The sequence below is a fragment of the Seriola lalandi genome, unplaced genomic scaffold, assembly GCF_002814215.2.
Source record: "Seriola lalandi dorsalis isolate HSWRI2012SDOR001 ecotype SW California unplaced genomic scaffold, Sedor1 jcf7180002054304, whole genome shotgun sequence".
Classification (NCBI taxonomy): Eukaryota; Metazoa; Chordata; class Actinopteri; order Carangiformes; family Carangidae; genus Seriola; species Seriola lalandi.
The window spans coordinates 284,259-302,114 of NW_019524857.1; the positions used below are offsets into that span (position 1 = coordinate 284,259).

Below are 17,856 nucleotides of genomic sequence, written 5' to 3' on the forward strand. Positions count from 1 at the left end.
ACACACTTCCTGTTCAGACCAGTAGAGAATGGCACAGAATGAAGAATGACACATTGACCGACAAGATTATTTGAATGACACAAGTCACAAGTGATTCAAAGGTTTTAAAAGTGTTTTTCTGAATATATGTTGGCTGATAAAATTCATCACATCTGTTTCGGCAATTCACTAAACACATTTTGTCAGAACAGTGGCCTAAAGAAAGTGGGAACTGGCTGACCTTGTGGCTGTGTAACCATATGATATAATCACAATTTTGTCCTTGAACATATGAACACTTACCACTACTCTCACCTCAAAGTTTCAGGGTATTTGTGCACATAGAGAAAATCATTTTTGTTGTTTCTCTCCAATTTCAAACCTTAAAATGAATTTTCTGATGAAACAGAGTGCAAGTTTTTGTGAAAATTTACATCAGAAAATAATCACGTGTCCATTTGAACCAGCATGCTTTATGAAGTAAGCGTGGAAAAACATGTTGCTGTGCCCTCTCTTGTCCCAAGTGACTCTTTGAGAGGAAGTAAAGAAAGTGAAAACAACAGTGCATGCTCATTTGCAAGGATTTTGTAATAACATACAACAAATGTACACATTACTGTAAAATAGAAAAATCTACATTTTTCCTTTGATGCTAATGCCAGGTTTTCCTGTGTGATAGGGTGTCGGCTGGATTACTTCACAGTAGATGTTTTTCTCTGTTACTGTACTATTTTTCAAGGACCTACGAAATATTAGAAAGTTGAAATTCTGCTCTAAGTACCTAAGAGGCAAAACGAGAAATAAAAATCTGACCATGATGAATCACCACATTATTGACACTATAATATAAATAATACAATACAGTATATAATATTCTGTATGTTTGTTTTAGTTTATATGTTTAAAGTCAGATATGTAATTAAATGTTAGTGAGCTCATATAAGTGCTGAGTAAATAAAGACGAGCTGTGGAATTCAGTGTGAGACAAAAGGAAGTCTAATGTGACGTTGCTTGTCCCTTCTTCAAGTGGTTATTTCTTGGTAAATATAAAAAAAACAGTCAGTGCAGCAGTTAATGAAAGTGACTTTAGTATCTTTATGATAGAGCAGTTTATGTTTGAGACAGAAAAGTTAATTATCTGGACTTCACTCTGTGGGATCATGAGTGTGCAGGTGAGTGTTACAGCTCAACACTAGGGGGGGCTAAAGACTAACAAACACAGAATCTCTACTTGGCCGTATATCTGAAGGTACAGTATGTCATCTGCACTTCACAGGAGACTGACAGATGACAGCTAGTCCTGGGATTTCCATTTCAATACCCAAATCTTCATACAAATCCATTTTAAATTCGTTGCAGATTTTGGTGTGGTACTAAAATGTGATAAGAACAAACATTTGAAGACAAAGTGAAAATCTACATTCCCCACTGGTAAGATTTAAATCCGGTGTGAGAACTAAGTTACAGAAGATTTCTCGCCTCTACTTTGCTCTGACCTCTCTGACACTGAGCAGCAGCATCACAGATGGATTACTTCATGATGACACTAAGTCTCTAAGTAAAATATATATATTAATACTTTTTAAAAGCCATTTAGTAGTTCTTAACTGGTCACGCTAATATTTCCAACAATAGGTTTCTGGACAATGGGAAGGCCTGTGATGTGTCTGTCTTTTATAAAACAGTCCTTAATTAGAGAGAAAGTCATTAAAACTGTATGGATTTTGGATTATTGCCTTATCAGGCTATTAAAGAGATAGCTCCGCTGACTGGTAATTGAGCTGGCCCCCTGACACACAGGGAAAAGGTCCTAATGCTGCAAGACTTCCTGATCAACAGGGGCACCACAATTTTCGCTATTTTCTCATAGAGCATCTTGGTCCCCTCCGAACACCTTATGTACCCTTCCACCACCCCAACCTTTTCTTGCAGAGGCATAAATCAAATGGGGAGATCAAAGACAGGAAGTGCTGGGGATGTGTTAATTAAAGATGTTTGTTCTTGATACAGCTTCCTCTCGTTAATGAACAGTCGATTTGGTTCCCATAAAGATGTCTCACGCACACGGCCAGGAAATTGAGGTTCCAAAAAAAATTAATGGAACGCACTGATTGGGGCTGTGATAGAAAGTCAGGCGGGGTTATCACGGGGTAACTGTTGATTATGTCAATGTGACACTATTTGAAAAGTTCAAACCATTGTCAGAGCGTAGCTACAAAATTCAAACTCAGCTGAAAGAAACTAACACTGCTGCAAGCATATAGTCATTCACTTCAGCATGCTCTGTTATTAGTGCTGGCATGTGATGCTGTTTACACCACAAATATAGAACTTCCGAGGAACAGTATGTAACTACACAGAAACTGAGGGCACTTTGAGAAGCCACACAAGATAATTTAAGATATCTGCAGATACCCATTATTAGCCAGAAAGGATTTGGTCTTTTGTTTTTGTCCTTCATTTTATTTGTGCGTACTTATTTTTTTCGCTGTGCCTTTAAAGCAGTATTCATTCAGTTTTTACTTGGGGGCAGCAGAATAAGCCGTAAACAACAGTGACATATTATCACCTTATAAAGGATTTATGGTGGACGTGTTAACAAACAGTTGCTTATTTAAATGTCAAGCAGACACAGGGCAACATCAGCCATCTGATGAGTAGAAGTCAAAAATATTTTTTAGCTCTGTTTTCCCCTCCACCAACTCCTGATAGAAACTTGGCTCTTTACCTATTAAATGCAGTACTAGGTTCACAAGTTAGTGAGAAACTTTCTCTGTCTGCCATTTATTTCTGGGTAGGTAGTGTAGAGTGGGGTGTTACAGACTTTACACAGAAAACAGCTGCCTGCTGCAGCTGGAAATGAGGCTGATGAGACCAGTGAGAGGGAACCATCACCTGCAAGCTGAAATACCAAAACAATGACCTGAAAAATGCAACACTTGTTGAGGGGAACTGCGGAGTGAGGTGATAATTCTCTGTTTGTTAATCACTATGAGCGAACTATATCACATTAAAAATCATTTAATTTGAGAATATTGGCAGACGTTTAATCATTTGGACTGTGCACAGTAACACTTCTTGCCATTCATTTCAGTACAAACTTGATTTGTTCAAAGTTATCATTTAACCATTTTTCAACAGAATGGACATTTTCAGTGGAGCCATGTGTTTCTCATAAGGCTTCAAAATTGAAACCTACAATAGAAACCTTTGCTTTGCTTTCTTTCTTTGTAGGCCAACATATTGCACAAGAGTCCAAGACTGTCTAAAAGAACAATAAACATCTTGAAACTCAAAGCTTTAACTGGAGGCTCTTTGTGATTGTTCACAGAACTCTCCCACATTTGTATAGCATTTGTATGGTTCAGAAAGAGCTGCAGTATCAAGGACAAAAGGGTAGTAGGGGAATATTGATGTTAATACGAGCACAAATAACAGACTTTAATATAAATGTACTTTTCTTGATCTGTATCTGATCTCAAATCCAGATACTAGTCTCCCTCTGACCCCCCCCCCACAGGTATAACAACTAGCTACTTCTTCCATCTCTTTGAGGCTGTGGTGTTATTTTTCAGTAAAGTACTTTGTTTATATGGAGTTGCAGAGCTAAATTACTGCACACCAGTAATCTACACATAGTCTACAGGGACTGACAGTGTATTAGCACTTTTCCCTGCTGGCTGAGGAAATGTGTAGGGATGCATCAATGCTGCCATGCGTCCTGCTGGGTGACAGCAAAGAAACTGATCCACTGAGCTGTTTGCAACCTTTAATTGCAATTATATCACAGTGAAAACAATCAATACATCCTACTACTACCCCCCACTCCTTCTCTTTCTCTCTCCCTCTGTCTCTCTCTCTCTCTGAGGAGGCTTCACCAGCTAACTTTCCCTCTCATGTTTCCTTCCTCTCTCTCGTTTCACTCTACCTCTCTCTATATATCTGGTGAAAAGGTGCCATATAGGCAGTGGGGTGCTGTGGTTTATGGGGGGCAGGGACAGAGTGGTGCAGCAGCAGTAACACGCTCCTGGAGAAAGATGATCTGCTGTGGCTACGAGTGCCTGATTGATCCTGTAGAGTACTGTTCATCCATCTCCGTCCTCCAGTGGCTGCTGCTGCTTTCACCTCTAGCTGCTTGCCTGTTCCCTCTCCCGTGTTCCCCTTCTGCCTTGGTCTCAGCTGCCGCCGTACTGCCGGGTCCTGGCCCTCGGCTGCAGCAGTGATAGGGTCTACTGGAGTGGAAAAGGAGGCTGCCGCTCCAAGCCTCCCTCACTGAGTGTGGAGGGAGGTGGAAAGGTAATTAAAAACTGGCCTACCATGTTGCTTCATCCTTGTCACATCATGTGTGCCAATGGTTGGGTTGTTAGATGGCCTTGAAAATCCGATATCTACTCTTCAACTGGAAATGCTCATTAAAATTACCAACTCAAAAGTATCACACAACAAGAAATGAAAGAGATGAAACTAGCTTTAAAATGAACTTTGTATACAATATTTTGCAATATTTCCGTACAGCGAGTAAAAAGCAGCATGGATAGTGATATCGGTGTTACATAGAAATCTAATTAAAACAACCACATACAACAGCGAGAGGTGTTGTAAAGCGTTCGTACCTGTAATTGGCTGTCAACATAATTATTCCTTGAAGGAAATGGGAGAAAATAACTATATGTCCATTAGCACAATTTAACAGAGAGAACGTCAGTCAGTTTGAATAAGTGTGCTGTGATGACAGTTACTTGTTCATTTGTAGACTATGTGTCACTGTATGAATTGTTCAATTCTTTCATAAAATGAACACGTTTTTTTTTTCTCCACAATGTAATAAACCATCAGAGGTAACATTAAGTCAGATGTGTTACAGAGATGGATTAATGTGGTGAAATTGGATTGTTTGATGTCTGAAGATGATACGAGTTTAACAACAAAGTTCTGACATTAAGCAAACGTCTGATTTCCAAATCTATTGTGTATTCTGTCAATCACTTTTTACCACTGACAATTGGAGGCACAGAGAGACAGAGAATGCAATCTCAGAGCTTCACTGGTCTGTGCAATATTACTTTCATGCATGACTACTGTCTACATTATGAGGGGAAGTTAGAGAGGAGAAAATTAACTTGGACCTCAATAGTTTTGAATAGTCAAAGGAAATGAAGTTAGAATGGTGACTCAATGGATGGCCAGTGTTGTGCTTGTTATATAATACACATGATCAAAAGATGCTGTAGACGTTTTACATGATCATCGCTGTAATAAAATAAAATAAAAAATCCTTTGCAGGTTTTATTTCCAAACCATTGCATTTTAAGGGATTTGCATTTATAGTTTGATATAAAGCCTGCTGCTCCCATGAGGAGAGCTTTAGCTGTAATGAGACAGAGTTGTGTGTTATTTAACTTGTTGCAGTGCAACGGACCTATACCAAAGCTTAAAGTAAATGGACCATATTCACTGAAATTGCATATATTGGGAGTAGGATGCAATAGGTTTTTGTCTCCTGCTCCCCTTGACTACTACACTCAGATAATCCGTCTGGTTTCACTGAAAATACATGCTGATCCATTCTTAATAGTAGTTCAGGATTTACTCATGTCTTGCTTCTGTATTTCATTCTGTCCTCAAGAGCTAATAATGTGAGTTAAAGCTATTGATTAAGGCCCATGCCTGCTGCTTTTTAAAAAAAATTCATTTTATTTGAAACATTCCTTAGCATTTCACATGTGAAAATTTAATACAGTGCTTGAAAATCCTGTATTTCAAATTCTAATCAAAATCAATGTGAACTCATTCACAATAAGTACCCATATAAGCACTCTTCATGGTCAGCACTAAAAAGTAATTGCTAGCGATTTAATTTTCAATTATCTCTTCAATGAAAACTAATTCCTTTCATGTCATATTATCGACTAGGTGCCCATTTTGCTAAGCCCATATCTCATACATGCAGTGGCACAATGCAATTACGTTTGCCTTCCTCGCAAGTATAGCAGAGTACTGTTTAGCAGACCACCAATGAGATACACAAAGACAAAAAGGGGGTGTTAGGGGCTGGAGTGAGGCCTGCATGTGAATATTTAATTACTTGCTAATGAATAGAAGTCATTAGGATTAATTCCTTCTTAAGGCTAATTTAAATGTTCTTCTGCACCCCTCAGGAGAGCGGAGGTTGGTGTGCAAGGGACTGAGGTTGAGTTCCCATGCTGTCCCTTAATGGGGCTTCAGCTGTGGACAATAGCCAATCACTCAAAACTGCGCAGCAGAAATGAGCTCACAAGTCATCACCAAATAAGCAATTAGCAGCTATTCTGAGCAGCTTGTTTTGCACATAAGAAATATAAAGAAGAAGTGCAATCATTGCCTAACCTTCTAAAATACAAAACGTAAATGTAGCTGTGCTGTTCTAGACGTCAGCGGTGAAAGAGGATCTGCCTGCGAGCCAAAATACTCACAACAGCGCATTAAGTGAAACATTTCACTGGTTTTGCTCGATGCCTTGATTTGTTAAAATGTCAACACAGTAAGTGTAAAATAAGTGTAAAGGTCTCGCATTACCAGCTCTTCAAATATCTCATGACACTCATCTTGGATCAAGCCTGAGGCTGTGAGCGCACAAAGTTTGTTTTTGACGATGATTCTAAAACTTTTCTTATACGGGAAGAGAATCAATCTTTCAGTGGAGAGACCTGATGCTGTATTGAACTGGAGATACGGATGAATAACCCATGTTCAGACCCAATCAACCACTCTAACAGGGGTAGAATAGCAGTGGTGAGATGACACTGCCTCCTCATCCACAAATTGCATTCTACCATGTCCTTCATCTGTGCCAACCTGACACTGATATCTAAGTGATTTGAGATATAATGGTGAGGCCTTTTAGAAATAACTCCAAATTCCAACTGTAGAGTTAGTCACTAAACAGACGCATGTCAAACTTGAGAATCAAAGAATGGATGGCTATTTTCTACCTAAGTAACAATCATCTATCATTTGGTGTGTGAATTATTTCTGCATGCAATTCCCACAAGGGCCTGATTTGGCAATTGCCTATATGAAAAATAAATGCATGGAGGGTTGTAAACTTTCTGCTGAGCATTACCCTGGCATGATTGGTCTGGAAACACCTACTAGGAGAAAAATAATAGGTTACAGGGCCAGGAAAGTAGAGAAGTATTACCCTTTCAAAGTTGCACACAGATAAGTATAACATCACTTGAGTGAGATGGCATTTTGGTGAACTGCATCACAAAGAGCTCAACTGGGGGTATCGAGGCTGTCTGTTGATGGATTCCCCTGCTTTCAAATGAAGGCGTCCTTGACTGATAATGATCATTACCCGCTAGGGTAGTATGCATTTGTCTGGGCTGGAACCTGCAGATACTCATTATTAGATCTAACAACCATCTGTCTATGAAGACCTTGTCTGTCACCCTTTTGATGATGTCATGCTCTGGACCATTGCCAAGACAACAGTTGCATGGAAGCAAATTCTGGGTGTGGGCTTGAAACGGACTCAAATCATCAGGGTCAAGAGCCTCTTGCTCCCCCTGTGTCCTGCTTGCCCAACGATAACTAAAGAGACTTGTCAATGGGACCCCAGAGTGTATTCACATTCCCTGCCAGCTCCCTCTGAGTTGGTTGGCACACCACGTAGCCTTGGCCAAAGTAAAAGCCAGTCTGCATGGAGTGAGCTGAAAGGAAGGAGGACACAAGAGGGGAGAGGAAGAACTGGATAATCTTCCCATGTGTATCTTATTCACACCACCAGTGTAATCCAAATGAAATATTAAAGGAGACTTGACCTCACAAAGTGTTATGTAGACAAACCTCTTGTTTCCCATGTGCGAACATGAACCAGTTTTCCATGAAAAGTACCACATAGTAGTACTACCATGCTATATATATATATATATATTATAAACAGTATGCAATAATCCTAAAAACATGCAGATTAGTATTGAAACAATTCGCGTTATTGAACTGTTAGCTAATATGTAGTCCCAAACTGGGACTGTTAAGTGTACCACACTTTCATGCAGGGATGGAGGACAATTATGTCTGGCTAAGGATACCTTCTGAAAAAACCTACCCAATGCAGCATTTCAATGCTGGGTACCTTACGAAGGAAGGAGTAAACCTCCTAGAGCTTTTTAGCAAAAACCAGCTGTCTCTTGAGCATGACAGCTAACTGTTAGCAAACTGACAGGTTTTGTCAGAAAGAGTCACCAGCTTTTTATATATCTATATCTATATATCTATAGCTGTGTCCCAATTCAGGGGACGCATCCTTCAGAGGCTGTATTTGACACGATGGTAAAGGCAGGCACAGTTGTTGATGCAAAGCGAAAATCCTCCATTGGCCAGAACCCCTCATTTTGGTTTGGCCTTCGCGGTCTACAACAGCTACTAAAGCCACACTGTCATGGACCACGTCTTCTGACAGATGCTGTCCCTGAATTGAGACACAGCTTATGACTCTTGCCTATGACTCATAGGCTAGCAACAATTCATTGACACGCATACAGACCAATCAGTGTTGAATTTAGACACATGGTGCATTGTTGTGTGTTGTTTTTATATTGGGTTAGGTTATAATGAATGGGGGACAACATGTCTATGAAAGCTTAGGTATTGTTGCTAGGTCTGTAAAGCTTAGCACTGCACACGTGGCAGATTTACAACTCAGTACTCGTACTCATTTTCTTTAAAATTTCTTTAATTTCAATAGGTTTTGAGCGAGAAAAAAAGGCTTCTCATTTCTACCTGCAGTGACTGTTGATTGTGTTGGCTGAATTGAATACTGTCACTAGCAGATTTTATCAGCTGTAGATGGCATTAACTCTGAGAAACTGATGGGGAAAGTAACACGAGGAGGTGAGGGCACTGAAACCATAACAGAATAGCAGAGCAGCAACAAATAGATTACATTTATGTTTATATTTTATGTTTTTATTTTCAAACAATGTCTCCCTTTTACAAGAGAAAATGTAAAAATGTAATGCTATCTCGGTTAACGTAAACTTCCCCAAATCCACTAAAGAGTAGGACAGAGCTGCTACAGTTGCCCTTAACTCGTATCAGCATATTGGCTGCCACATAGTGGATGTGCTTAACTTATGTATACACACACTGATTAATCCATTCCTTGAACTTTTGCTTTTGGATATTTTTGTTTTGGAAGGGTGAAGGAAATGTGCTCAGTTATGGCTGCTAAGGGACAATCATAGCAGTTTCAGAAAACTGACAAGTGCAAAAGCTCCCACACTGGGGCCTTGTGGCAGCTTTCAACGTATTCACTCTTGTAAGGCTTTCTCTCATACTTCTTCAGAGAGGTGATGAATTCATCAGCATGTGTACTTTTCAAGAACTGGCCAGTCACAAGGCTGCTGACATCATTGTTTATAGCTGAAGAAATGGGAATAGGAAAGTGGGAACTAGTCAGAACCTCTTGCTGTTTATATTCACATGTCTATGTGGAAGCATACAAAAAGGGCTAGCTGTTATTAATGCATTTTGTTCCAGAGACTTTGTGACGTCTATTATTGTCTATTTAAAAAAACATACACAATTTCAACCTACAGAACCAATTTGGAAGTGGTGGCAAGTTGAAGTTGTACTTCAATTTCTGAATGCGGAGCTCTTACTGTTCACTACTCTTACTGGAGCACAAAGATAACTACTATTCAGAGTAATTGAGCATGAACAGTGGTTTCATTTTTACATTATCTCTTACTTGATGATCTGTTAGTATAATCAAGTCATCCTTCTTTCAGGGAGCACCAGAAGTGCTGCCAATAAATCTAACATTCTTTTCAACTTCTGTTGAAAGCTTTGAAAATGTCTTTTGTAAAGTAAAGACCCACTTTCATAGTGTCAGAGGGTGGATATATATTCATGAGCAGGGCTGGACAGCAGGAAAGTCTAGGCAGAGCTGAACGATAGAGCAGCCTGCAAAGAAGGCAGCACCGAAAAACGACTGTCGGAAAGGCCTATTCATCCAGATATCTGTGAGGGGCATTCTGTTATCATAGTCTTCAGAATAATGTAAGTGGACTCAAGTATCCTTTCAGTAAGCTACTCTGGCATCACTGTGGCACCGACAACCATCATAAAAGCTAAATTTGGGTAACTGTACAGCCGAGCACCTGCTATCAAAATGCACCTCAGTAATTCAATATCTACTGTGATATGAAACCCATGTGTGTCACTGCTGTACAGTGTCTACTCAGAATTCACATCACCTCACTGGATCAGAGCATGGCTCATCTTCCAAGCACTGCTCATCAATATAAGATGCAGGCTTTATAGATGACTACCACATTGTCACAGTCAATACTATGGCAAATGGCAATTATGGACGCATTATGAACAATTTCATGGGTGAGCTACCCTTGCCTCCTGGCAATACGGTTTCTATGACAGATTTGGCACTGGCAGTCTTGCGACACATCTGCCTTATTGCCTGTGTTTGGCTCACTCACTCACTCTGACATATTTGGATGTTCCATTCAGTCAACTACATAGAATTGGTCAGGGGAGAAAATAGATTTGTTCAGAGATTTGCGTGAGCTGTGAACTGTGTGTATGCGTACATGCATGTATTCAGTAAAACATGCATTAATGCTCATGTAATACAATATGTGCTAATGTCTACAACATATGTGCAGGTACTATATGTGTGCAATTTTCCGTGTATAAGTATGCATATGTGTATGTGTATATGTTTATATATTATCTAAAACTGCATTTTACAAAGTAACTGTGCACCTCCACGCACAAACATACAGTACTGTATTTCTGCAATCAGCACATGTGCGTTTATGTACAATCATGTCTGATCGCATTTGTGTTTACAGTACATATTTAATGCTAAAGTAATGTGTTACATATCTTTTCCTTGTAGGTTACTTTTGTCTTTTAGTTAAACTTCCTGTGATCAGAGTAAGTTGCTCATGTGGACCTCTGCCCTGTTTTGTTGAGTGCTGAGGTAACCTCTTTCTTATTTTATTTTTAAAATTTAACTAGAATGTGTCTGTGCCCTAATGGGACGCTTCCACTACAAGCTGACCAAATGCTCCTCTGTCGGTAACTGTCTGGTCAGCTCTAGAACTGCACTGATATGCTGCCAAAACTAAATGCTACTTCACTGACCCAGTACTTACTCTCTTGAATTTACCCATAGACAGTGTCGTGTGTTACTAGATGTATCAGAAATACAGCTTTTCCACTCATAAATTACACGTCACGTTTAAGACCATTTAATCACCAGTAATGAGGACAAATACATAAAATGTCATTGTGCTAAGCCATGTGCACAGACACATCTTTGTTAACTTATTACTAAATAAGCTAAAAAATCTCTGACCCTGGTCTTACAATTTGCACTAAATACAACACGTGTTGGTCTGAAGGATAAGTATCTTACTTTGAGAAATGTCTCAAAATAGATAAAATAATAAAATAAAAAGCCAGCATGCTAAATGCAAGTGTGGTGAGTCATGTGTTAAACATCTTTGCCAACTGAATACTAAAAGATGTAAATCTCCTTTTAACCCGGGGAACATTTCTGATTACTCAAGATTAAAAAAAGATGTCCGTGAAAAAATGTGTTCATCATGCTGTAAGGACATAGCACAAATGAACACAAGCAATTTGAGAAGTCATGCAAAATGTATCCATTTTTGCCAACATTATATAACAAGTAGGCCTAACTGACAAATTTAGGAGATGTTTATAAGTGCAAAAACATGTTAAAATGACTTGTAAAATGCTAAATATGTTTGTGAATCTTATTTTAGCCACAAAATTATAGTTTTAGCCAAATTTCTTATGAGCAGTAAGTCTGATGTCTTTAGTGAGACATTATGTTTGTGGTTTTGTTGCTGCATTCGTTGCATGTAAATCTCTAAAGCTATCCATTACCTCAATTTGAATTCAGTTGGCTTTCCCTTTGCCAAGCTAACTTTGTCTCTTGTACATAACATTTTTCTCATCATTCTGCTTCATAAAATGAAATATTAGCCTAGGTTTCATCAGTAGAGTGCAAAGCTTGATGCTACATTGTATTAATTATCTAAGCTAGGCTAAGGTCTTCTTGGTAAATTTCCCACAAGCAGCAATGCTGCTGTTTTATTTTTTTCTTCTTTTTAAAAAATGTTTTTTTTTTTCCCGAAATGTTATTTTGTCTTGCTCTCAACGGCTTCCGTACAATAGCTACACACCTGACGTTAACACTACGTTTGAACATTTGGCATTCTCCTAGTACCGGGGCCAATTTAACTTGAAAAACCCTGGTAAAATAACTTATTGTACGTCTCTTGTAAATAACAATGTAACGTTGTGTCAGTTAACTTTATTAAATAAAAACAGTAACTTTCACATGTGGAAAGTAAAACTTGATGCTAGCTAGCTTGTCATCTCGGCTAGCTCAAGAGGACTCAGAGAAACACAGGAGTGTGTAAATTGCCAGCGGTTAAGGTAATGACTAATTCTTGAGTCATAGCATATCGTCATCATTTAAATTGTATGCTCAGTAGTACAATAGCTCGCTTCTGGGTAAAATATAAGCTTTGCTGGAATGACACCGACGTTGGACTTCGTCACCCGGTGTAAAACACATGCCGTCCTATCCTTGCTCTCTCCTGTTTGGGGCGAATTTAATTGATCCGGGCACACCGCGACCGCCTCTGAGGTGGCTTTCCTTGAATTCATAGCGCTAAGCATCTCGGGCGGGATTTGTATTTTTCTTTTTTTGCCCAGGTCAACATTTTTTTTTCTCCAGAATTTGTTATTCAAGGATAAGCGAGTGGGAATCCAAATAAAACCGGAGTAATTATCCCTGCATTGTTGTGGAGGCAGTCGGAGGAGGGAATGGATGCATGCAAGCGAGGAGAGGCGCACCGAGGCAGCTATCTGACAGAACCAGCTCCTCTGTGATGCAGCTGTTTATCCTGGCTGTGGTAAACACAGGACATCCGGACGACTGCTTTTAAAACGCTAACAGGCGAGAAATCATCGGGTATTTGTTTTTCTGCACGTGTTTGGATTGCCTATGAAGAGCGGGGAAAGCCATGTAGCCAGTCTACTCTCTGCCTTACACACACACACACACACACACACACACACACACACACACACACACACATATATATATATTTATATATACACACATACACATACACACACACACATACACAGAGAATACACCACCGCTTTGTTTTTTTTTTTCATCAGATTCCCTTGTTTTCCTCGCCGAGGTGATTTGTCTTTTTGTTTTCTACCTTCTCAACCGTGATCTGTGTTTTTCTCTTGACCTGCCCAGTGTTTCTGCTTTTTGTTAAGAGCGTGGAAGCCAAATATCAACTCGGTAATATTACAGAAGTGTGCGAGGAGGAGAGGACAGCGTTGGCATCTGTCCATGCGCGCTCCACACCGGGCTGTTTATTATGAAACTGTGACCCCAGCCGAGGAACAACACATGCTTTCCATACCTATACTTTTTCCAAGTGTTTTCACGTAAGCACAGGGTATTTTGAGGATATCCTGGGTAAAATGCTCTGAATGTCGGGCTGTCTCTCAGTGACGCAACATCTCACACAGACTGCATGAGAAATACATGCGTAGAAGGGCGTGAACTTGCAGACACTAACCTCCTTCCCATTAATAAAGCATCTACTTATCTTTAAAGGCTGTTTGCTCTTTTTGCGACATTGATTCATCTAAACTCATCCCGGGGACATAATGGATCTCAAAGCGGACTCGGAGGATATGGACTACAAGAGACCGGCTCCTATTGAAGTTTTTGCCAGCAGATCCACGCTGCATGGCATCTCGCACATGTTCACTTATGAGCGGATGTGTATCAAGCGCAGCCTGTGGATTTTGTTCTTTCTGGGCTCCGTAGGTGTGCTGGTGATGGTGTGCGTGGACCGGGTGCAGTTGTACTTCCAGTACCCCCATGTCACCAAACTGGACGAGGTCGCGGCTCCGATGATGGTGTTCCCTTCGGTCACCTTCTGCAACCTCAACTCCTTCCGCTTCAGCCGGGTGACCCGCAACGATCTGTACCACGCTGGGGAGCTCCTTGCCTTGCTCAACGGCAGGTGTGTGTGTGTGTGTGTGTGTGTGTGTTTGCCTCCTATGTATTTCACCTGTGCGTTTCAGGGCTGCCTGTACCATAGCATACAACAGAGTCTACCTGTTGGTATGCATGATGTCAGAGGCAAGTCAGCCAATGAAAAAGTACTTTTATGGCAGATATCTCCTGATCTTTGATTTCCTTTCATTCAGTAACACAGGGCAGTTTCTTCTATGTAGGATAAAACAAACCAGTATTCAGCACTCAGAATCCCAAACAGATGCACTAGCTGCTGAGGGAAACCCATCTGTGAAGATTTAGCAATTGTTGATTGAGGATCTGACTGTGTCCAGTGCACAATATGAGATAACAGTGATAAGACTGAAACATGCTGAAACAACATTACATTTTTAATTTGGGTACATTCTACTGCAGTTATCATGTAACTGAACTCGACTTTACTCCAATAAAATTAATTGAGGACCATTAAATCACTAAATCCCTGAAACCACTGACACTGAGAGACTGAAACTCCTTTGTTAGATATTTTATAAAGGGGAGCAGTGGCGATGCTTTATTTGTGAGGCCCAGTAGTTTATATCTGTAAGTGAATGTTGAAGTTACATGAAATTAAAATTTTGGTTTTAGCCTAGTGGACATGAAAACTTAGATTTACTTTAATGTCTAAATCGTGAAATCTTGTATGTCACATGGAGGTGCAAAGCACTGTTGTTTTGACACCTCCCTCACTGTTTATTGCTGTAGCCGCTGGGAGATGTTAAAACAACATGGACAAAAAATGCAAAGTCTTTTAAGGGTCTCTGTGAACGTGAACTTGGACTGACCTTAGCCTGAGGTAATTGAGGAAAAAAAGATACAGATGAAAGGGTGTTTTCTGAAAGCGGGGAAAGCGACATTAAAATTGGTTATTTAGTAATGTAGTGACATTACTGATCATGTCATCTGAAATGCAAACTGCACATAAGCTGATGTATGTATGAAACCCTATTCAACAATATGAAATATACCCCTAATAGTAATCTGCTGCAATATGTTGATACAGTTTTTGATTTAAAAAGAAAAATTAATGATAAAGAACACATCTTATCGCAGATCATTTAAATCCCCCAGGTAACAGATGATGGATGAGCTATTTCTAAGTGGTTAATGTAAAATGATGAAGGAGAAAATGCCGCCAGTGCAATTCCTTGCCTCATCATTTTACAGTTCATGTGATATGAATATCTCAATATTGGATAAGTAGAGGAGTAGATATTTAAATCCCCTGCTGACAAAGTGTGGAGACGTGTGTGTGTGATTCACAGCTGCCATCCCCTCCCTTTACACTCATTGTTTTCTGCTGTGCTTTGATCATTTAGTCTTTTGGCAGCCATGACAAGCTCACCGTTGATGTTGAAACTTTTGACTTTAAATTTCTTAACTTTTTCTTTTTTGTTCCACACAGTGTATTCTGATCACGTTTAGCAGCACAATACAGATGACCGTCCTCCACTCTGTATTCACAGCTAAAGCAATGAAATTCACACACACACACACACTCACACATACTCACACACACACTGCTCTCATGCAAAAATAAAAGATCTAATACAAACACATAGTTTTGAACACATTACTCAGGGTATTTTTAGTATATTGATCCACACAGCTCTGCAGCCCAAGGCACAGTCGGAGAGCGGTACATGCTAGGATGACATAAATTCAATTCCCCGTTTTCATACTGAATATCGTTGCTTCGTGACCTCTATACATCCATATTACAGGTGATAACCTTACAGGAAAGAAATACGTTCCATTGCTCGGGGCTGCAGTTCTAGTCCTATGTATGGTGTAGATTTCAACCAGAGTGTCTACATCCTACATGGATTTGTTTCTCTGTGTTTGTACTGTCAGCTGTAATGGCAGACCATTAAAATATCAACAAAAGGCTGCCATGTCTTTTGATATATTGGAGCAGGTTTCAGCCAGATTTCCTGGAAGAAGTGAGATGTGAAAAACATGAGGGCAAACAGCACAGAATGAGGAAGAGAGAGGAAACAGGAAAATGAAAGCAGTGGCACTTGCTCCAAGTGACATTGGAACAAGCTGACTTTTGATGGAGGGAGGGGAGTACATGCAGAGGCAATTAACTTGTGTCTCGTAAGCTGTATGATGAACAAGTCTTTATCCCTGTGTAATTAGTGCTGTTTGTTAAGCTACAGAGTTGTCTCGCTGATTAACACTCTCTCATCTCTCACACTGTTTCTTGCCTCTCCTCCGTTCAGTTTTGCCTTGGAGGAAGTGTCCGCTTACTTTCTTAGAGACTGGTGCAGTATGTGTTATTTTCTTAAAATATGACAAGACTTTGTTAGCAGGTCAGTCTCTGGAGCAACGTGAGTCTAACTTGTAGATAAAAAGTTCTCAGGGTTTCCTGTAGACGCTGCTTTTAGATAAAACATTGACTGGGGGAAAAACATTTCATTGGTAAACTTCAGGATATCAAGTGACATGCTGTTCGTTTTGTTAGAAAAGGGCAGACGGAAAACAAAGTGTTATGTTGCTGTGAGTTTGTGTAAATCAGTGTCAGGAGGAAGCAGTGATATCACTGAGGCCAGGCTGTCTTTGATGCTGTGAAATTCATTGCTTAGCTACAAATAACTTCCCCTGAACTTACCCCAATCAAGAAGTTTCTGCACAAAAAAATCCCCCAAAAAACAATCAGTGCAGTGCAGCAGTGCAGAACATTACAAGTAAATTGCTCAATTTTATTTTTTATTATGTCGCAGAGGCAATTATATGATAATTAACAAAAGAAAGGTCATTTTGGAATAGGTGTTGGTAATATAGTGTATGCTGCCAAAAATGCTGAATCAGCTCATGAAAGTCAGAGTAGCGAGTCTTCTGCTTACACAGTTCTCAAGCTTGAACATGTCTCCTGAGCTTGCAAACATGCTCCAAAGTCACATACGCAGTGTGTATGTGAAGTGCCACAAAATGTAATGCTCCATAACTCTGACGGTATTATCTGTCTCAGCAAGATCACAGGTCCTAATCAGGATTTGAGTGGTGTAAAAAAAGTGCTTATGGAAGGACATGGTGAGGCCAGATCATTATGCAGGAAACACAAAATCAGAGAGTTGCTTATAAAGCTTATTTCTCAAATGTGGGTAGATTTGAATTTATATTGTTTATATAGTGATTGTTTACCAAAGATAAGATTACTACTGGAGAGACATAAGTAGGCATTTTAGTATTGGTAAACTTTTTCTAACAGACCAAATATGATTACTGTATTTTGCTTTCATTGTTTGTTTATGTGATTGCTCATCAGTATGATAGACATGTGTTTGCTTCGCCTCTCGGTCGCCCTTGTTTGCAATTCTATGATCTTGACCAAAATGGCATAATGAGTGTGTGCCACAGGTGCACCATCATTAAGATGTGATTGTCAAAACACTGCTACCAGGAAAATCATTCCACTCATTCATTTTCAAGGACACTGCACAAAAAAACAATCCTGTCCTCTCTGGTGTGTGAGTTCAATTAGAGCTAATTGGATAATTACCTGATATTATATCAAGATGCAGTGTTTCCCATACACAGTAACAACATTGACTGCCACATATTGATCTTCTATTTTATTTTTTCAAATGGGTAAAATCTTATTTAATTGTAGAGCTGTGTGCGGCACATTGATTCGCTCATCCCCTCCTTGCCCCTCACTTTCTCTCTTTCTCTCTCTCTCTCTCTCTCTGTCTCTGTCTCTCTCTCTCTCTCTCTCTCTCTCATTTTCCCAA

At 39.7% G+C, this 17,856-nt stretch overlaps 1 protein-coding gene across 1 annotated transcript in view; it reads left to right on the forward strand.

Annotated features, from left to right (window-relative positions):
- The first annotated feature begins 12,635 nt into the window (after window positions 1-12,635).
- Window positions 12,636-17,856, forward strand: part of asic1b (acid-sensing (proton-gated) ion channel 1b) — a 144,178-nt gene continuing 138,957 nt past the window's right edge. The window contains exon 1 of the mRNA XM_023406349.2: window positions 12,636-14,084. Coding sequence (XP_023262117.1) covers window positions 13,723-14,084 — 362 coding nt within the window. The 5' untranslated portion in view covers window positions 12,636-13,722. The remainder of the gene's footprint in view (window positions 14,085-17,856) is intronic.